The sequence below is a fragment of the Pinus tabuliformis genome, chromosome 1_2 (assembly GCF_031772625.1).
Source record: "Pinus tabuliformis cultivar Carrire ecotype Pingquan chromosome 1_2, CPIR1, whole genome shotgun sequence".
Taxonomy (NCBI): domain Eukaryota; kingdom Viridiplantae; phylum Streptophyta; class Pinopsida; order Pinales; family Pinaceae; genus Pinus; species Pinus tabuliformis.
In genome coordinates this window covers 403,854,830-403,878,150 of record NC_142298.1, presented here as the reverse complement: position 1 = coordinate 403,878,150, position 23,321 = coordinate 403,854,830, and the positions used below count along the sequence as shown (strand labels likewise).

General features: G+C 40.0%; 1 protein-coding gene across 1 annotated transcript in view; it reads right to left on the bottom strand.

Annotated features, from left to right (window-relative positions):
• LOC149206056 (tetratricopeptide repeat (TPR)-containing protein) overlaps positions 1-23,321 on the bottom strand; it is a 310,884-nt gene that overhangs the window by 206,949 nt on the left and 80,614 nt on the right. The window contains exon 6 of the mRNA XM_089395272.1: positions 11,196-11,377. Coding sequence (XP_089251398.1) covers positions 11,196-11,377 — 182 coding nt within the window. The remainder of the gene's footprint in view (positions 1-11,195; positions 11,378-23,321) is intronic.

Below are 23,321 nucleotides of genomic sequence, written 5' to 3'. Positions count from 1 at the left end.
CTTCTTGTCCCCTTAGCTTTATGTTCTCTATTGTACTTTTAGGATATGACTATTGCACTACCCTTTGATGTCGTTTTGATATGTTGTACTTTAATCTATGTTGTACATTCCTTTGAGCTATTTTGTTCATCGATGGAGATTAACATAATCTCATCTCATTTCATTTCACTTCTACCTCAACCACCCAACAACAACATTTTGCTGCCACCTAGGCTTATTCGCAAAGCCATTATCAATCCAAGTCACCCACCAAAGGATATTATTTGGGAGGCACTCAATGTTGATATATGCACCACTAATTTAGATGATGAGTGAAATCCGTCCTCCCATCAAGGTCACTACACTTTACTCTCATGTCTATGCCTCTTCGTTAATTCTCCTTCACCTTCCAGTCCTATTGACGTACGTTTTTGGTCACCTTCTATTAAAATTGGCAACTAGAGCCAAAATCCATGTGGATCATCTTATTTATGGCAGCTGATATTTTTCCTAGATTCCTCTTGTCGAGAGGTGTAGGATTGATGTAAAGATCATCCGATTCCGACAAGTATTTATGGAGATATGAATTTATTTGTATTTACTTGACAAATTGTCAAGGTCGGCCAGCAACTAAATGTGTGGCACACATGTCCAGCAAATCATACAAGTACAGGTGAGGTTGATTCATTATCAACTCATCTCATCTCACTCATTCTTCTCTCTCTATCCTTAGCTTTGGGTTACACAAGGAGCAGCTCACACATGGGAAGAAGGAGGATGCGGTAAGGCAAGGAAGACGCAAAAGCTGTAGGTCATCTCTTTGACCAGCGTTGACCATTCAAAAGTGCAGTTTTGGTGTGGCTGTCTCTCCTAGGCAGGCTGCATATTTTGGGATGCAAACCGAGGCAATCTGACCTCTGGTTTGACTAGCGTTGACTGCCCTAGTTTGGGGCAGCAGGTTGACTTCAGTCAACAACAGTTTGACTATGTTTTTGGTGCTATTTATGGGCCGCTTCTTCAGGTTGTTTGAGGACTAGATGACCGGGAAATTGACCAAGCATATTGGAGGTCAATTTCATCTCGTTTAACTAAGTTTGACTTTGCTGATCTAGGGTTTGTTGCTGCTGATATAAAATTACAAAATTCTGATTTTGTACTATTTCTCTCTGCTGAACTATTGAAGATAAAAGAAGATTTGATCAAAGGGTTTCCCCGCATTGGGGTTTGTCCCTAGCTAGCCGCCACATCTTGTGTCTCTTGTCTTGGCTTGTTTTTTGTCGATCGTTTAATGTTCTATCTTCACTTTACTTAATGTATATGTGATTGCTAATCAGTGGCTAATAAGAAGAAAAGAAGTAAACTACTCTAAGCATAGAACATACCATAATTTAACATGGTATCAGAGGTGAGGTGAAGACAAAGCCCAAGCAAGAGCAAGAGCAAGAGCAATCACCGAAGGTTGGCAAGGCTATCCTAAAAACTTCATGGGGTCCTCAACACTCTTCCCCACCGAAGACAAGCTCCGTGAGAAGTCTGACTATCACGGATGGAAGATGTCTCTCGATCTGACTTTAGAAGATTAGAAAGTGTTGGACCATTTGAGAGGCAATATTGTTGCACCTCCATCAAATGCATCCGTTTCTGCTAGAAGCAAGTGGACCAAGGGAGAAGTCAAAGCAAAGAAGATCATCCGAGACTCTATTGACAAGCGCCTTGTGGCCTATGTTTCCGAGCTGACCACCTCCAAGGAAATCTACGATAGATTGGTGAGTTTATTTAAGGTTAATGATGCAAATCAAGTTTTGTTCCTTAGAAATAAGTTGAAGGAAATTAAGAAGGGCAAAGATGAGAGTATGCAAGCATATTTCTTAAGGATCACCAAGATCAAGAATGATCTCCTATCTATTGGGGAAGTAGTTCTTGACAGGGAAATTACTATCACAACTCTTGGAGCACTGCCACCTGAATGGTATATATTCAGGACTACTCTTATCAACAATAATGTCATCCTAGGATTTGAGGAACTGATGGCTAGATGTATTCAAGAAGAAACAAGGATGGAAGAGCAAGAAATGCCCGCACTTAAAGGAAATCCCTCTGCCTTTTCTTCTCATGCTAAAAGAAGAAACAATTCTGGGGCTAAATCCAAAGGAAAGGTTGGACCGAAGGGTGGAAGAAAAGGACGATGTTACAATTGCAACAAAATGGGCCACTATGCGAGGTAGTGCCCTGATAAAAGGGACACACACCATGACGATGACCAAAATCACTCTCAAGGCAATCAAAGGAATGCAAGGTCCAATGGCAGAGGTAAAAGAAATGTCAGAAATCAAGGAAGAGAACAACCCTTCAAGAAGGCAAAAAACTCCAAGTATGAATCTAACGTTGTTAACAATAAGCAAGATGAATATTGTCTACCAGTGGCCCTCTCTACTACTGCTCCCCCGGACTCGCTGGGAAATTGGCTTATTGATAGTGGTGCCTCAAGGCACTTCACTGGTTACAAAGAAGCTCTCTCTAATCTGATAGAGAAGGAGACCAACCTAGAAATTTTTCTTGGGGACAACGCAAAATATCCCGTGAAAGGCGTAGGGAATGTCACTCTTCAATTGAATCAGGGTAATACAATTCATTTGCAAGAAGTCCTATATGTACTTGATCTCAAAAAGAACTTGGTGTCCGTTTCGGCAATGGAAGACAAAGGCTACAAGGTGACCTTCATCGATGGCAAGATACGTGTATGGAAAAAGAATTTTAAAGAAGCTTTCACTCTTAGGTTTCGAGTCGATTCATTATATCAGGTCGGATGAAGTCCGTTGGGTGTCATGTCTTGTGACACATCACTTCAGTCCGAACTATGGCATCGGAGGTTTGCTCACCTTCATTATAAAGCTCTACCCAATGCAAGACAAATGGTGACAAGGATGCCCGAGTTCTGAGTAGAGCAAGGTGGTGTATGTCCTGGATGTGCCGAAGGGAAACTCAAAAGGAGACCATTCCCCTCAATCCAAAGCAAGACCTCCGATATATTGTAGTTGGTTCACTCAGACATATCTAGTATGATGCCTGTGAACTCCTTGGGAGGATATTTATATACCTCATTTTTACAGATGATTATTCTCGCAAGACTTGGATATACTTCTTGAAAAAGAAGGATGAAGTGTTCACTTGGTTTTGTCACTTCAAAGCCTTGATCAAGAATCAAACCGAAAAGAAGATCAAGATCTTAAGGACTGATAATGCGACTGAGTATGAATCCAATGAGTTCCATGACTTTTGCAAAAAAGCTGGCGTTAAGAGGGAGACTACAACACCATATACTCTTGAGCAGAATGGTGTGGCAGAAAGGAAGAATCGTACGATTTTGGAAGTTGTCCGTGCTATGCTCCATGATCAAAGACTTCTGAAGTTTCTATCGGTCGAAGTTGCAAATACCACCGTATATGTGCAAAACCGATGCCCTCATCAAGCATTGGGTTCCAAGACTCCCGAAGAGATGTTCACTGGTAAGGAACCTGACGTATCTCATTTTAGAATTTTTGGAAGTCCTATATATTTTCATGTGCTGAAGTAGAAAAGGAATAAATTGGGTGCATCTAGAAAGAAAGGAATCTTCGTGGGCTATAGCGAAAATACTAAGGGCTATAGAATCTATGTGGTTGGTCAAAGAAAATTGAGATTAGCCATGGTGTCACCTTTGACGAAGATATGGCTCTTAGCAAAGTTGACAATCTTCCTACTCAAAGGGGATCTGAAGAAGCTGACACTAGGGAACCGAAGGAAAAGGAAGATGAGACGATGTCTGATGTGGAAGAACCTATGGATCCTATTGATCCCCCTCCGCAAGAGCCTTCCTCTTCTAGGAAAAGGCCTTCATGGCTTAGGGGGACACTTGATGATGTTGAAGGACACATTGCACCTAGAGGGACTTTCCAGGAAAGTAAGAAGTCGGCCAGGTATCAAGGATACTTGACCATCATGAGCACGATCATCCAAAATGAGCCTTCATCATTTGCAGAAGTTGTCAAGCATCAAGTGTGGAAGGATGCTATGACTAAGGAATATGAGTCCATCATGAAAAACGATGTCTGGGATGTGGTCCCCAGACCCCAAGACAAAGCAGTTGTCACTTCGAAATGGCTTTACAAGATAAAGCATGCAGTTGATGGAAGTGCTGAAAAGTATAAGGCTCGTTTTGCCGCTCGTGGCTTCTCTCAGAAGGAAGGTATAGACTATGACGAGATATTTGCACCTGTTACCCGATATACCACCATCCGCTCGATCATAGCCCTTGCTGCTTCGCAAGGATGGAACCTACATCAAATGGATGTCAAGACCGCGCTCTTGCATGGTTCGATCAAAGAGGAAGTCTATGTGGAACAACCAGAAGGATTTGAGATTCATGATCGGGAATCTCAGGTGTGCAGGTTGAAGAAAGCCCACTATGGGCTGAAGCAGGCACCCCGAGCATGGTATGAGAGGATCTATAGCTACCTAATGAAGCTGGGATTCACTAGGAGTGAAGCCGACCCTAACCTTTCCTTTAAGGTTGAAGATGACAAACCTTTCATACTGGTGCTATACGTTGACGACCTCTTTCTAACAGGTGCAGACCCTCTCATTCACAAATGTAAGAGGGAGTTGGCTTCTGAGTTTGAGATGAAGGACCTAGGACTGATGCACTATTTCCTAGGACTGGAAGTCTGGCAGAAACCAGGGGAGATTTTCCTATCTCAAGGAAAATATGTGGTGAAGATATTGGAAAGGTTCAGTATGGTGGACTGCAAGCCCGTGACTACCCTGATGGAGCTTGACTTCAAGAACCTAAGCGGTAGTGCTGCTGGACCTATTTTATGAAATGCTACCGAGTATCGTCAACTCATCGGATCATTGATGTTCTTGGTGAACTCCCGTCCGGATATATGCTTTGCAGTCAACACATTGAGTCAACATATGGTTGAGCCTCACCACACACATTGGATTGGTGCCAAGAATCTTTTGAGATATCTTCATGGCACAATCACACATGGTTTGAGATACACTGTCGGAGATGTGAGACTACATGGATATACCGATGCTAATTGGGCTAGCAGTGTGGTGGACTGAAAAAGCACTTCCGGGTGTTGTTTTTCTTTGGGATCTGCCTTGATATCCTGGATGAGCAGGAAGCAAAAGTCGATGGCTTTGAGCACCGCCGAGGCAGAATACATTGCTGCTAGTATGGCATCTTGTGAGGCAGTTTGTTAAAATTGGCAACTAGGGCCAAACTCCATGTGGGTCAGCTTATTTGTGGAAGCTGATATTTTTATTGGATCCCTCTTGTCGAGAGGTGTAGGATTGATCTAAAGATCATCTAATTCCGATAAGTATTTATGGAGATGAATTTATTTTGATTATGGAATTATTATCAAGCCGACCAGCAATTTGAGTAAGGCTCAGAAGCCCAATAGACATGTCTATTCATCATCTACGTTTTAGTATAAATAGAAGAGGACTTGAAGTCATTTTGGACATCCTCTTCAAGTGATCTCCTCCTCTCCACATCTTTCGGTTTTGGTGAAGGAGAGACAATGAGAATATACGCTGGCCTATGATGCCCTAGTTCCAAATCACAGCTATGGAGCAACGCTAGAAACTGTCATACAATCAAGGAGAAAGATCTCATTACAGTCATGTCCAAGAAGAAACCTACACTAGTATGGTAGAAAAAGATGCAGGATCCTAGCCACGGTAAAACACAGTCAATGGAGACCTGTTAACACAGTCAATGGAAACATGTTCACACAGTCCAAGAAGATAAGAACTCCGCATTCTTCCTCTCTGAAATTTCAGGTGTAGTAGCCACAGTCAAAGCGTAAGGTATGAAGTGAACTAAACTCGCGTATCCACATTGAGTCTGCAGTCAAAGCGTAAGGTATGATCAGGGTGAACTAAACTCGGGTATCCGCATTGAGTAGCCGCAGTTAAAGTGTAACTTGGGTATCCACATTGATGAAGCAACAAGGTTCTAGGAAATGTGTTGAGGATGCAAACTAAATACATATCTCGGCATACCCAAATTTGATGGCGCAGTGATCTCACTCGTATACATCTCGGATGACTGTGTATCTAATGCAGCCTCGGCATGTTATAAACAATGATCAGGATTGCAAGAAGTAACAAGGGTTACATCTCGACTCTGTATCCGGATCTGTCCAGACATATCACAATGACCCTAAACTCGCATGAAGGAGCAGATCCATAATCTAGGGCTTGACTGCACCTCGATTGGGTATTAGGTGCAGTCACAGTCAAGACCTCGGATAACTAGAGCATATAGACACAACAGTGACATGAGGTTCGGATAATCTTGGCATTCCAGCGTTGGGCTAATTTCACATGAATAAGAACAGTCTTGACATCATACTCCTGTAGCTACAGAACTTCAAATGGAGATGGAACAGTAAGACAGTCATGCCTTAAAGATGACCTCAGTATTACAGAGAAGGATATTCGGACCTGTTATCTAATAAGTCTCGGCATATGTTTATATGTCTCGATGCTATACATAACCACATCAGCTCTCTGTAAGCAAAGATATGGTCCTAATCTCATGTTAGATAATCTCAGTATAATGAGAAGATGCAACATAATGAGCTACATGATGACAAGAGAAAATGAGAGCAACTAAGTCCGGTGTCACACGGTTATGTGCAGCGAATGGACGAAAGGCAGCACTATGATAGGTGAAGGAGTCACCTTAGAGAATCAAATGAAGCAATATGTCTTCAACTGATCTCATGCGATATCAAAAGTCAAAATATTGACTTTTATTGTAAATGTACTCTCTCTCTCTCTTTCTCTATTGAACTTTGAAGAACATAAAAGAAGAATTGATCAAGGGTTTCCCCACATTGGAGTTTGTCCCTGGCTAGCGCCACATCTTGTGTCCTCTTGTCTTGGCTTGTCTTCTGTGATTTATATTTATGTTCTATCTGCAGTTTACTTTAATGATGATGTGATTGCTAATATGGAAAATATAATGAGCTAACTGTGAAAATTGAAATAAATTGCTCTAGCATAGAACATACCTAAAATTAACATGGAATCGGAGCTGAGGTGAAGACAATGCCCAAGCAAGAGTGAAAGAGCAATCACCAAAGACAGTTGGGACAAGACAAAAGGATCAATGGGTTCCTCATAATTCACCCAGAGTGAAGTCAAAGCAGAGAATATTATTAGAATGGCGCAGCGGAAGGTGGAAGGAAAGGCAAATGCCTTGTTTGCAATAAGTTCGGCCATCATGCAAAGGAGTGTCCGAAGGATAGGGACACATCTCTTGATGAAGATAATAATCATTCCAGGGATATCTTCAATGATCAAAGGAATGACTGGTAATGCAGGTCATCAAGGAAATGGTTGACTCTTCAAAGAAAGCAAGGAACCCCAGAATCACTTTTATGTACCTGATCGCAAGAAGAACCTGGTGTCCATCTCGGAAATGGAAGTTTAAGGTTTCAGGGTGGCACTCATCGATGGAAAGGTACGTGTTTGAAAATAGATTTTTCAAAGATGTTTTAGAGTTCAGGGTTGTATCACGTCCACTGGGGACCATGACCATTGACTCAGCACCGGAGGTCTGTGAGTCAGATGCCTGAATTCAAAAAGAGCATGAAGGTACATGTCTCAGATGTACCGAAGGAAAATCTTACAAGGGGACCATTCCCCTCATGTAGCAGGTCCACAGGTTTGGAAAAACCCGTGGAGTTTGAGATTCATGAACAGGGAATCTCATGTATACAGGTGGAAGAAAGCCCTCTATGGCTTGAAGCAAAACACCCCGGGCATAGTATGAGAGGATCAACAGCTGTCTGATGAAGTTGAGATTCACTAGGAGTGAAATCGATCCAGACCATCCGAAGGTTTTGGACGATAGACCTCTCATACCGGCGCCTATGTCTGACAGGTGCAGACCCTCTCATTTGTAGGAGACAGAGGGAGTTGGATTCCGAATGTCGAAAGATAAACTGCAATCCTGTGACTACCTCGAGGATCTTAACTTTCAAGAAGTTATATGGTAGTGATGTCGGATCAGATTTGGGAAATGCCTCTGACTTTCACAAACTCATTCGCGTTGATGTTCTTGGAGAACCTCCGTCCGGACATATGAGTTGCAGTTAGCATGGTGAGCTCATATTTGATTGAGCCTCACCGGATTGGTGCCAAGAATCTTCTGAGATATCTTCGGGGCACAATCTCTCATGGATTGAGATACACTGCCGGAAATATGAAAACTGCATGATTATTCGAATGCTGACTAGGGCAAGCAGTGTGCAGGATCACTAGAGCACTTTTCAGTGCTAGTTCTCTTTGGATTCTGCTTCGATATCATGGATGAGCAGGAAGCACATAAAAGAAGAATTGATCAAGTGCTAGTTCTCTTTCTCTGCTGAACTTAGAAGAACATAAAAGAAGAATTGATCAAGGGTTTCCCCACATTGGGGTTTGTCCTTGGCTATCGCCACATCTTGTGTCCTCTTGTCTTGGCTTGTCTTCTGCGATTTATATTTATGTTCTATCTGCAATTTACCTTAATGCTGATGTTATTACTAATCTGGAAAAGATAATGAGCTAATTGTGAAAATTGAAATAAATTGCTCTAGCATAGAACATACCTAAAATTAACACAGTCTGGTTGCGGAAGCTCTTCAGTGAGCTGTTTGGATTCACATTGGATACTACCGTGATTTTGTGTGACAACCAGAGCGAGATTCATTTATCAGAGAATCCCGTATTTCATGATCGCTCCAAGCACATCGATATCAGGTACCACTATATTCGGGATATGGTACAGCAGGGAGCAATAAGGCTCCAACATATCGGTACAAATGAACAAGTCGTCGACATTTTGACGAAGCCCCTGGGAAAGGTCAAATTCTTGACTTTCCGAGAACGACTTGGTGTTGTTGAGAGACCCTCTTATGAGGTTCGTGTATGATGCATATATTGAGCTCTGGGAGCTCCAAGGGGCGCGGGGTACTTCTTGGAGCGACATGCAACCACAGGGCGACTCACCATCCCTGGTGGTGCGCTATGTACAGGGTGAAAGATTCAACCTTCCCCTGTGACATCCCGTGGCAACTGTGGGATAAGATGATTAGTTCTCCTGTGGGCCACGATGATTAGTTCTCCCGTGGCGACTGTGGGATAGGATGATTAGTTCTCCTATGGGCCAGATGATTAGTTCTCTTGTGGCGACTGTTGGACGGGATGATTCGTTCTCCTGTGGATAAGATGATTAGTTCTCCTGTCGAGGCATCCTACCCATGCAGTCTGGGACTCATGGGAAGTACCTCTCATCTGATCAATGAGTAGGGAAATGGGGTTAGGGACCATTAGTAGTAATGTCGATGGATGCATCGTTGTATCTACCGTACTCCCTATGCTAGAATGACCTCCATTGATCTAGGATCAATGATGCTGATCTGGGATCAGTGAGAGTGGTTGACACACTCTGAGACTGACTTCAGGTCAGTGGAGGATGGTATGATACATCCTCGATCATCTCTTCTTCTTCATAGTTCAGCAGAGCAGAACCAAGCAATGCAAGGCATTACATTTAATGGCTGGGACAGTACTGACAGTCGGACGGATTAGCAGATGGAGTTCTCCCTAGTTGAGAGGGAGTGTTAAAATTGGCAACTAGGGCCAAACTCCATGTGAGTCATCTTATTTATGGCAGCTGATATTTTTCCTAGATTCCTCTTGTCGAGAGGTGTAGGAATGATCTAAAAATCATCTGATTCCAACAAGTATTTATGGAGATATGAATTTATTTGTATTTACTTGACAAATTGTCAAAGTCGGCCCGCAGCTAAATGTGTGGCACACATGCCCAGTGAATCATATAAGTACAGGTGAGGTTGTTTAGCTTTGGGTTAGACAAGGAGCAGCTCACACGTGGGAAGGAGGACGCAGTAGGGCAAGGAAGACACAGAAAGAATGACGCAAAAGCTGCAGGTCATCTCTTTGACCAGCATTGACCAAGCGTTGACCATTCAAAAGTGCAGTTTTGGTGTGGCTGCCTCTCCTAGGAAGGCCGTAGATTTTGGCACGCAAACCGAGGCAATTTGACCTCTGGTTTGACCAGCGTTGACTGCCCTAGTTTGGGGCAGCAGGTTGACTTCAGTCAACAGCAGTTTGACTGTGTTTTGGGGGCTGTTTATGGGCTGCTTCTTCAGGTTGTTCAAGGACTAGATGACCGGGAAATTGACCAAGCATATTGGAAGTCAATTTCGTCTTGTTTGACTAAGTTTGAATTTGCTGATCTAGGGTTTACCGCTGCTGACATAAAATTACAGAATTCTGATTTTGTACTATTTCTCTTTGCTGAAAGATTGAAGATAAAAGAAGATTTGATCAAAGGGTTTCCCCGCATTGGGGTTTGTCCCTGGCTAGCTGCCACATCTTGTGTCTCTTGTCTTGGCTTGTTTTCTGTCGATCGTTTAATGTTCTATCTGCACTTTACTTAATGTATATGTGATTGCTAATCAGTGGCTAATAAGAAGAAAAGAAGTAAACTGCTCTAAGCATAGAACATACCATAATTTAACACCTTCTCAATGCAAGGACAACCCACTTGACTTGTATGTTATATGTCATTTCAAGTTGCTATTTTTCTCTCAATATTGTCTCCTTTTAGGGTATGCTTCTTGCACCCATATTTTATATGGCTATAAATGCATTGTATATTTTCTAGGCCCTTTGACTTACTTTAGTCCTTTCAGGACATTAAAATAAATTCCGTTTCATTTCATTTCCATGCACTTATCTTGGCTATAGAAAAGTCATGTACATATTTACATATAACAAATAATTGATAAAAGAACTGCCACAAAGTGACTGAAGATTATATAATATCAAACTTGAAGGAAACATTAGGATTCCAGATATTGCAAATACTAAATCTACAATTCACAAGGCATGTTTATGTCATGTAACTATAAGAAAGACTTGAATGAGAAGCGCACTATGAATGAGGACAGCAAGTACATCGTAGATATTTCATAATTAGCATTTTGAAAAATCTAGTCCACAACAAGTTGTGTTTGCCAAAGCAGTGGCATATAAAGGTGTCTCTAATTAAATCATAACAATTGCAGTGACTCCAAAATCAAGAATATCATCAATTATCATAATAAAAGAAGATATGGCAATGATCAAGTAAAGCTATCAACCTGCTCCAAGCATCTGCTTGCACTGATATGGTCACCGGCTAGAGAATACGCGGAAGCAAGATTTACCCATATGTGTCCTCCTTTGGGATCTGCTTTAAGAGCTGCTGCAAAACATTGTTGTGCGGCACTTGCCGCTGCAATTTGAGTGGCATATGCCCCTTGACCTCCACGAGCTCCAGAACCTGCCAGAAATCAATTATGAGTGAAATAATTTGTCACAAATATCCAAGGAATCAAATGCAATGCACTATATATGATCCTAGTTCATATTCCTTTGGATGATGAAATTCAATTTCAAGGCCCCTATAATCGAAGAGTAGAAGGCATGATCAAGCAGCCAAAATGAAAGAGAAAAATAGTAGGACCACAGAATCTAATATTGAAGTGGTGAATAAAATCAAGGAAGAATCCACTTTTCATCATTGCCAAGGTCTTCATCAATCCCTCAACAATCTATTGCCTGTCCTCCCTAGATTTCAATAATGTTTGTAGAAAGGAGCTTCAGAAAACAAATGGGCTATCACAGAACATTTACTTAGAATTGGCTGAGATGTGTTCTCCACTGCACACTCTCTCTAAATCCACAACTTCGTAAGTTAAGATGAAACTTTATACAAGCAGTTCCTTACAATACATAGGTACAAAAGGAACACCTTTTGGATCCGACATATCCTACCATGTAGGATTACACACTTGAGATGTTCCATTCTAAATTAGAATTCAAAATCATTACATACACACACACACAGATGCATGCACATTGATGCATTTACATTTATAAACCTACATATTGTTCACATATATTGCATGGAAACATATTACATAAAAATAAAATCAACTATCTTGAATTGAGATAGGTCACATAAATATTCAGACTTGATCAGAGTTCAATTCCACCAAAAGAAAGGGTTTTGCATGACTGCGAACAAGTTCTGTGTCAACCTTTCAGAGTGAAATACTCTACACAGGAAACTTCAACAACTATCATTGTCCCAATTTTTGAAAAAATATTCCTGTCCATAAGATTAACAAGACTCAAGAGTAATTGTAACTAACTCATACACCAATTAAATTCAATGCTTCATGTTAACCTGCTATATGTTGAAAATGTAACTAGTTTCGGTCTCATGATTTTTGACTCATTTCAATATGTATCCTATGTCACTAGATTGAAGAATCTAGACTAAAGGCCAAATCTGATGCGTTGAAAAAATATTCCTGTCCATAAGATTAACAAGACTCAAGAGTAATTGTAACTAACTCATACACCAATTAAATTCAATGCTTCATGTTAACCTGCTATATGTTGAAAATGTAACTAGTTTCGGTCTCATGATTTTTGACTCATTTCAATATGTATCCTATGTCACTAGATTGAAGAATCTAGACTAAAGGCCAAATCTGATGCGGGAGCAGGTGAGCAGAATCAAATTTAGGCTACAATGACAAGAAGAAAGGGAAAATTTGGAAAGTCTAGTTCTCGGAAAAGAAAAGGGACCTGGCCAAGATTCAATGCTATGGGTGTCAAGAATATGGACACTACAAAAGAGATTGTCCTAAGATCAAGAAGGACAATAACAAAAAGGAAAGAGAAGAAGCCCATATCACTGAAGAAGTGGAGGAAGCTGAAAAGAAGAAGTCCAAGAAAGAGGAAGTAAGAGATCTCTACTATGACTGAGATAGTCTTCCTCACCTAAGTTCTTCTCAAGTTCATAAGTCTTCTATTGTAAAAACATGGCTATCATGGTTCACTAAGAAAAATGATGGGATGCATCATGGCATCATAGAAGCATTGAAAGCAAGAACTCGTAACATCATCATAGAGAAGCATGAAAGATGGTTAAAATTGGAATCTATGGCAGTCAACTATGGAAGGATATAGCTCTTGGAAACCTCATTTGTAACATAGGTGGCACTTATGGAAAAGAAAGAAAAAGGTCATCTAGTACAAGGCTCGTCATACATCAGTCAAAAGGAAACATCTGTTGGATGGGGCTACTCCAGATCCCCGAGATTTTCTGATGGAATCTTCATCGAAAGGTTCACCAATCAAGAGGGGAAGCAAGTGTTTCATCAAGAATTCCAAACTTGTGTAATTCATGGGATGATTGTATGATGACATAAAAGGTGAATCAGATGAAGGGATTAAAGCTCTTTCAATCAAGGAAGCTGCTGCAAGAAATTTGGATGACCCAAAGGAAAATGAGGTATGTATGCTTATATTCAATATTGAAGAGTCATGTCATATGGTTGCAGGTAACATAGGTCAATGATCTATCTTAAGAGCATGATCAAAAGAAAAGGGATCTCCTCCTCTGAAAGGATGCAAGAAGGCATGAGTCACACATTGTCTAGATGAAATCAACATAATATGTCCTCATATGTAATATGAGGTGGTTGACAACAACTAGAGGAATTCTGAATGAAATGTGTGAAGAAAGGAAGGAAGAGATCGTGGGATATGCAACCATGGAAAAAGGCAATCAACATCCAAAGACCAAGAAAATATGACTAGGATATCTCCATGAAAGATATGAAGACTCTAATGGAGTCTGAAAAAGAAAGAGGCCCTTGACAATATATATCTTTGGGAGATGTGTCGATATGTATGTAGGATGTTGATACAAATTAAAAGACGTCATGATGGAAAACCATCACAAAGGTAACTTTGATTTTACTATTCATTCCTTTATTTTTGAACAAACATCTAGATGGACTTCTGCAAGGTTGCCGAGCGAAGATCTATGGATGTCTTCCACCATCGATGCCCATGTCGTAGGATGAAAGATCCTTGAGGAAACATGGCATGAAACAAGGCAGCATAACATGAAGGAAGACCAGATATGGGTTGATGGAACACTTTCCGATGATAACATGACTGGCTCATGGATGAAAGTGATGGATGGTTTGTGCACTATGAAGAAGTCCCAAACATGAAGACACTTGCATAACGAAAAGAAGTTCATGACATCGTGAGGAGGAGTTCTTCAAGCAGCTGGTTGTCTCATCATCTCCACCTGAGGAGCTGTTGTAGGTCCCTAATTAAGAGGGAGCCTGGAAACAAGTTTCTTACTTGATAGAAACTTGGAAGCAAAATTCCTATGCCAAGAGGGAGCTTAGGTACATTCCTTCAGTAGCAATGAGTACATTCCTTTATTGGAATAGATATGTCCTCCCTAATTAAGAGGGAGAGATAGACACATCACTCTTGTGTTCACTTGGGAAGACAAAATGGAGGATTAGGTAAACATCTGGCACCTGATACTCTTTGAGGATGAGTTAGGGCATCCAAGATAAAAGTAGTCGTAGAGGACCGATATTCTTTGAGGACTGGAAATCCAAGATAAGAATAGTCCTAGCGGAAAACACCCTAAGAACCCAAGTGGGGTATGTTCCGAGAGAGACAATGATGAGGGTGTCTATACATCATTGGTCTTGCCAACATTGAGCTCAGATATCGTGGAGAGATAGAGTTGTTAGTCAAGGCGTTACTATGTGACAATGTTGGTTGATATGATGCTAAACAGATGGGTTACCAATCTGACTCTTCTTATGACATTCTTCAAATTGAGAATGACTAAGTACCATTATGAATACCTACCTAGTTAAGAGGGAGTGTTGAAAAGTGTAACTCGATTCTGTCTTCATAATGACATGTGTAATTGTGATTTTATGTAATTGATGTAAAGAAGAAAAATATAATTGTTATTGTAATGCTTGTCTCATGGGTTTCATGAGCAAGGAAATTTATTTTTAGTAATGGCTCCCATTGTGAGCCCTTAGGATTGGTCATAAAGTCAAAGAGAGTCAATGTCATGTATGAAGGACCCTTCTTGGGCATGTTACATTTGTATATGAGTCAATGAAAGTGTCAAATAGCCCTCCAAGACCAAGCTCAAGAAACTCCTTCAAGTCAGCCTCAAATAAAATAATGAATTTGCTCCTAAAGTCATGTCGGCTCACCCTCAGTTCAAGTCAGCTTATTATGGAGGCTCCAACGACTATAAATAGGGCAGCTCGGCCTCATTTCAATCACAAGCAATTTGGTCAAGGTCTAAAGTAGTAAGAAGTGTGAAAGTCACCAAGAAAGAAGCCTCATAGCCAGCGAGAAGAAGGAAGGAAGAGCGAAGTTCTTTGGATCTGTTTTAGGGTTGTTTCACTGTCACACATACGAAGGAGAAAGGGATCATCTGTTGCAGGAAAGGCCGAAAATATTACAGACCTCTAAGGCAACCAAATTTAGGAAGAAGTCAAGCCAAAAGATAGTCGAGTTGAAGGAAGAGAGTCTCCTTCTAGAGTGAGGAAGATAAAGGGTCAAACTTGGTCAAACACATGTGCCAGGGTTTCTGAAATAGAGACAAGGAGTGTAGTGATGAACCAAGGACTGAAAATCTGAAGTATTGTCGAACTACAAAGAAGAAAAGCAGTTGGATCAAGTGTTGACTTGGGCATGAAAGAGAAGCAGTGAAAGGGAACTTATGTCTTGGTCTTGGAGTGGCAAATAGGTCAAGGGTCTTAGTCTTGGTATTCATCAATTAAAGTTTCTATAAGAAGAAGAATTTTTTTGGGTTTTCCTCTCAAGTGGGAGAGGTTTTAGCCCTCGCTCATAACCTATATTCTGTGTCTCTTCTCTCTTTATGGTTTATGCAATGGTAGTTGTTTGATGAAGAAGAACAATATAATAACATAAGTAATAGAAGATCCTAATCTAGGAAGTAATATCATTCACAAGCAGTTATCTAAGAAAGACAAATCATCTAATAATGATGCCCTAGATTTCTCAACAAGAAGTTGTAGTCCAAACAACAAAAAAATTCAAGTGAAGATCTCACAATTAATCAAGCAATTTATGAACCTGAAAGAAATCAAATGCCCCCAATAAAACAAGAAATCACCATGAACAGATTAGGGCAAAATCAAACCGCAAGAACTCCTTATCGACATCCAAATCAGAAGAGTAGATAACTAAGTCAATCTACATATTTGAACCATTCATAACAGAAACAACATATTTGTGTTCCAAGGAATACTGAAGTTTGCAAAATCTAGTCCTATGATAACAATTCTTTACAAATTTCCAGCAATCGGAAGATTCCACAGAATATTAATCTTGGATGCTCAGATCCATTCTCAGTCCGACAATTTTATTTATCACTCAGAGGATCATATCATCTTGTATCAACGAAGATGAATGTTTTGAGATGAGAAGATATTCGAAACGGGAAAAGAGATTCGGCCCTTCCATCCCTAAGCTTTGAGGACAAAGCTTTTTTAAGAGGGGCAATGTTATGAATATAATTCATATAAAAATAATAAATGTAAATATAAATATAATAATAATAATAATAAATAATAATTAATTAACTAATAGTTAGTTAGTAATGAAGAGGCATGTCTTAGAGACATGACCATTCATGAAAGGGCACCTGCCTAGGTATATAAGTGGACCCTCATTGTAATCATTTCACAAATTTGTACATTCAACAATTCTTATATACAATTACTGCTTGTCCTACGATGGATACTTACATATTTCAGTTCTTCTGAATTATTCCGCTACGTATGCGAACTTTTGTTCGTAACATGGAACAAAGCCGAATTTTCCAAGGTAATTGCAGGCCAAACTTTGGCCTCTACTACAGAACAGAAATTCTGAGTTTGACCAAATTTTGAAGAAGTTTGCCCAGCATTGATTTTGACTTTTGAGGACACTTGGAGGAGGGTTTGACTTGGTATCATTGTGGCAGTTTGGCAAATTTTGAAGAAGTTTGCCCAGCATTGATTTTGACTTTTGAGGAGACTTGGAGGAGGGTTTGAATTGGTATCGTTGTGGCAGTTTGGTCTTGGTCTTGGTCTTGGGATATCTCTCATTTTGACCTGATTCTATAAGAAAAGGATTGTTGGGTTTTCCCCTTTTGAGTTTTGCCTTGGCCTCTGGCCTAATTTATGGTGTCTGTTGTCTCATTGTGATCTTTATGTTTTGAACATTTGTATAATTGGTTGATGAAGAAGACATAAAAAGTAATAAGAAGACGTCTGATATTCACAAGTAATTATCAAGAAGAGGAATTAAGTGTTAAACTACATTGCACTTGGTTTCTCAACACAACTAATCTGAAGCACCTGGGGAGCACACACTTGTGAATTTTCAAAAGTTTGGCACTTATATTAAATTAGTTTCCTTCCAGTAACTAGAGAGTTGAATGCATCTACAAACATAGGCCAAATTTCCAGAAGTATAATCTTGGTTGGATTGTTGATCTGCTATTATTCTCCATCAAATCGGTCAGTCGAGTTCACTATGTTCTGGACCAGACATAGATTGTTGGCTTGTTAATGAGTTCGTGGCATTGGTTTGAATAATTTCTGGGTATATATTTTCGTCATGAAGCAGTTCGAATTTTTGTAGCTGACTTTGTTGGGAGTCAAGATACATTCCAAAAAGGCTGAAGTATGATCTCCATTGCACTATATCATCAGTAGACCAAGAAATTACTCGTCTTCTTATCAGCTAAAGCATATATTAGGTTTTGCACTCTGTTTGCCTTATGATCCACCGAAGATCCATTTCAATGAAGCTTAGATTTTGCCCCAGATTCTTGGCTAATGTTATTTCTTTACGTTGTGCATGAAGTGTTTGATGAAAGTCTAAGTTACTCTGCCGAAAGTGTTTACCAGAATTTGCATGCTAACTGTTTGTATAAAGACATCAAAGAGAAAATTTTAAAATTGTGGAAAAATTTTAAAACTGTGGAAAAATTTTGCACAAATTTTCGCTTGGGAATTTTAGATTACCTAGGACAAAGAACCATTGTTTTGGCTTGAAATTCTTGATAGGAAGGAAAAATCTCCCTTTGTCAGTTTGATCAAAGCATTTCACTACCACTGGGATGTTAGTTTTGTAGAAGAAGAGCATATTGAAGATCCACATAGCCTTCATGCCAAAGGCAATGACGAATCCTTGAATGAATTAAAGGAATGTACATCCTTGTGGAAGAGCGAATGGTAGAACAGGCCTATAGACTAGGCCGAATCCAAAGTTTTGGGCCCAAATATCAGTAGTATATAAATAATGCCAAGCAAACATCTCTATCTTCAGAAGCATGGCTACAAGTTTAAGTTCTGTACATACAAAGAAAAACAAGAAAAGGTTGTATAGACTGTATCAGTCATCCTTTCTAGCAAAGAATAATACTAAGTAAAAGGGTGGAAGTTCGAAGACCTTAGAAGCACTGTAAAACTTAATGAAAAATAAAAAGGAGACCAAAAAGAGAGGTCGAGACCTCTGAGACAATAAACAGAACAAGAGAACACAAAAGAAATCCGAGAAGCAGAATAAGAGGCTTAGTAACAACAAATAATCATTCTAACCAGAAGACGCCTAGTAGAGGAACTAGGCCGACCTATGGAAGGCTTTATAGAATAAGCACATACAGTAAAATTGGGAAGCCAAGCTTTAAAGGCTTCAGTAGTTTCAATCCTGAAATAAGCTATAAACTTTGTAGGAGAAATTTAGGAGATTGGTAAAGGAACCACGCTCTAAAGAACAAAGTAGTGTTTTGTTTGACGTTCTAAAGATCATTGGAAGAAAAAAATTTGGCTTCGACATCTTGAAATCAATAGAAAGATCATGACAAAAGTAGAAGTGACAAAGGCTTGGACTATGAAACCTAGAAGAAGGCTTTGTACCAGCTTCAAGCAATCATGGTTGACTAAACCTAGAAGAAGGCTTTGTACCAGCTTCAAGCAATCATGGTTGACTAAGGTATGTACTCATAAGGTATGTGCATTTGCATAGTTGAATAAAAGGTTTGTTTTAATTGTGTTGGGGTTTTCTATGTATGTCTTGATCATAGGGTTTGTAAACTTTATCTTTGAATCTAGGGAATACAAACTCTAGATGCCGCCTGAAGTAGAAAACCCTTGTCAAGTAAGAAAAGCCTAACCCTAATTTGGTAGAAATCGTAGTCCTTGTCTTCTAGGGTTTGTAGCCTTCATATTGTTGAAGATCTTTGATTTTGTAAAACCCTTGTTGATACTTGTAAACCCTAGTTTGTTTGTTCCCTCATTGAAACCCTAGCATTTGGTTTTAAGGGTTTAGGAAGTCTAGGATGAATGGAAAATCCTAGTAAGGGTAAGAATTGGATTTGAGATTCAAACCCTAGGGTTGATGTTTTATCAAGAGACTTACGGTTAGGATCTGAAAATCCTAGGAGTTCTCCCTACCTAAGATTCCATGGAAACCCTAAAGTGACAAATCTGTCTTCATGCACTTGTATATTTTGCTTGGTTGTACTTGCTATTAAATATTGCAGGTAAAAGCAAGATTAGGAGGAAGAAGCAAAACAACTATCATGCTTGATGATGACTCCTTGAAATGATAAGCATGATGGAGGGAGGGAACTGAAAGGACCCTGAAGTAACTAATGAATAAAGGAACTTTCTCATTTTAACATATCTACTAATGATCAAACATCAAGTACAATCTCCGGAAACAAATGAAAACTAGGTAATCAAGTTCGATCCTTGGGCACTCTAATGCAAGAAGGAAAATTCATGTGGAGATGGACCATGAGGATGTTGAGGATGAGAAAGAGGTCACGATGAGGTAAGTCTGATTTTGATATTTTTTATTGGTTATCTTGTTAATATATTGTTTTGATACCTAGAAAGATGTTGTAGGGGTACATGATGACAATTAAGACAAGTTCAACTGTGTGGATGTTGAGGGAAAGCTCAACATCTGATAACTAACCACTGTGAAGATCAGGATGTGCTCATCTTAAGATTGGAAGGTAGTAGTGTAAGAAGATAACCTGAAGGTCTAGAAGGAAGATCACTTCTGTGAGGAAGCTATGATCAGCTTGAAGTTTGGGAAGGTTCAAAGCCTTCATTGATAAAGTTGAGATGAAAGTGATGTGGAAGATAGATGACCTGAATCTATCATGAGAAGATGGATCTGTGATCCGTGATACTGTGAAGAAGAGCATGCTTTGTACAATGAGTGGCAGAAGAAAGATGGAGCCACGCAAGCTATAAAGAATTGATAGGTAGTGTTTTTTATGAAAGACAAGTAAGAGGACTTGTGGCGATGACTTCGAAGCTGGGAATCTCATCTAGGTCTGAAAGGGAGTAAAAGGAGTCTCCTTAAATAGGATTAGGATCTATTCTCACATTACAAAGAGAATAGGGATGTCCTCCATGATTGAGAGGGAGTGTGGTTGGACACTGATTCTCCTTGTGTCATGTACTCGATAAGTACTAACAGCTCTAAGTCTAGTGCATGCATCATGGATAGGGAGAATGACGACTTGAATGGTTCTCCTTGTGTCAAGTACTTTGATGGATTAGCACTGATGTCCTAAATCAAGTACATAGACATGGATAAGGAGAATGTTGGATTGGATAAGCATCTTGGATAGACATTCTTAGAGTCATGTAATGTTCCAAACTAGGAAAAATAGTGCTATGCAAAGCGAACAATAAAAACAACACCATAAAATTGAAACATTCAGTGCACACCCATAAAAAGTCCAGGAATATCCAATAGTCGAGCCATTTTATTATAATCTGGGAGAAAAGTACAATAATGTGGAAGTGGTGCACCTGGGCTTGCCTCAATGGCAAGAGTAATCAAACCCAGGTGGTAACATGTCAAGCCCAGATGGCACCATAACTGATGCAATGATGCCCTGCACTGCCCCTGTGAAACTGTTTTGTCTGTTGCAAGGATGTTGTTGGAAACCCCACCTTCGATGATCAAAAAATTACGGAAAATTAACCCTGGCCTCTCCACCAAATACCCAGAATAACCCATGAAGGAATTGGCCAAATGTTGACCTCGAAATTTTGGCCCAAATTCCCCTTAGCTCCTCTAGTTGTTGGATGAGTTGGAACCCCTATTTGACCCCTTAGATCTGCCCAGAAAATTCTATAAAATTAGAAGTGTGATCCTTGCCCAAAACCCAGAAAAACCCAAAAAAGGGTTTCCCTTGGTTCCAAACTTCCAAAATTGACCCTTCACAGCTTGGCCCTCCTCCAATTTGGAATTTTGTTGTTGTGACTGACCCTATCAATCTCTTCTCTCCCAACTCCAGCAATCCTCCTCAAATGGCCCTTCAAGGGATCTCCTACTCCCGGCCAGCTCTAGCTCTATAATTCCTTCCTCCGACTCCCATGTGAGCCCAATGATGGCTCTCTGCGCAGGGCTAGGTGACTATAAATCGAACTGCTCCAATGCAGTAACCTCCTGCTCCAAAACTCTCATGGAAGGTTGATCCTCCATTGTAGCTTCAATGCCCAAACTCCCCCGGCAGTTGCTACTCGGATGAACCCACAAGCAACACCTGTGTGTTCCCCTTCTGCGTCCTCCAGAAACACGCATTAGCTGAGACAAATGCTGAATGATATGACTGTGAAACTCCACCGACTCTCCTCCAAGGTAGTATGAATTGCCTTCCTAGGGTGGCACTCGAAGTCCACCGAAGCAAGGGTTGAGATCTCTGCTCGGAGACACTCGTGTGCTAAATAGCACAGTAACCCGGCTAAGCAACTCAAGAAACTAAGGTTGAGTTCAATATGTCAAAAGATAAGATGTTGAAATGAGGAGTGTTTCCTTCCTTATATAGATTTCGTGGAGCGCTTTTCCCTCCATTTTCCCTTCATTGTGGGTCCCTCACTTAACCATCGATTTCCCCTCCATGCAAATCGAACTAGGGCATGCGTATTTTCCTAGTGTGGGTGGCCCCCACATACAAATTAACCACATCGAAATAACTTCTACTAAGTCTAACCTCCTAATAAAATTGAATGGGCCCCATCACCTCCAAAATTGGCCCCAAAATGTAGAAATTAATCCTGTTCCAAAATAATTTAGGAAGGGGCATTACAAGTCATGTAATGTGATGGGTTAGGATGGAAATCCTAAGTCACATGGACTTGGATAAGAATGGTCCAATGGTAGGATTACTCTGATATTCTAGGTGGCGTATGTACCATGATGAGGAGGTACCTATCAAGGCCCTAGGTAATTTGACAATGTTGGCTATGATATCTGATATTTATCAATTTGGTTCTCTTCTTATAAAGAACTTTTCAAATGGAGTATTGTCCTTGTACCAGTTGGACAATTATGAATACCTCCCTAGTTAAGAGGCAGTATTGGAAATTGTAACTAGTTTCGGTCTTCATAATTGTCATTCGTGTCATGTCATGATGTAATTATTATGTATTGGCAAAAGAAAAGAAAACGAAATTTTATTGTAAAAGAAAATTGACTTATTAAAGCATGGGTTACATGCTTGGGTCATTGATCAATAGGTCAAAGCACCCATTGTGTGCTCTAGGGTTTTTCCCTTGAGTCAAAGTCAATATCATAATGAAAAAACTCCATTGGGCACTTGTATCAAAGAAAGAACGTATATTTTGTACTTCAAAAGTGTCTAGAAGGCTCAAAAGAATAGGTCAGACAGCCATCCAAAGTCGACCTGGAGAGATCTAGAGTCTAGATTCCTCTTCTCTTGTCTAGCCTTTGCCTCTACTTCAATTCTTTAGGGATATTAGTCAACAATGCCTAATTTTGATCAAACAACTTAATCCAAGCCATATAATATGGTAGAAAATGCTTAACATGTCTAATCTACGATTTTGACTTGAGTGAAGTGTACATAATTGCTAAGGCCATGACAAATGAGTTCAACAATCAACAACACCAACACTGGGGTACATATAGGACTTGGTGCTCTTTATTAAATGCCATTTACATGCCCTCATACATGACATAATCCAATGAAATGCCACAATCCCATTGATCCTGAAAACTGTTAAGTCTGTTGAATTTTGAATGGGATATGAAATCCTATTTTCTCCATATGAGGTCTGATGAGGTTGGAACCACTCTCAAACATCCCGAGTCATTCATGGTAATGTTAAAAATTTCAGTAAAAGGATGGAAATGAAAGTTAAAGGAGAATGTCACTTTTACTTTAAGAATTTAACATTACCATTAGGGCGCATCTAGAAAGCGTCTAGCGAGCATAAGGGGCACCTTGGGCGTATTCGGAAAGTGTAGTTCCTCACATAATAGTTCGAAATTTCCAAAAAAAAAAAAAAAGAACCTCGCAAAAC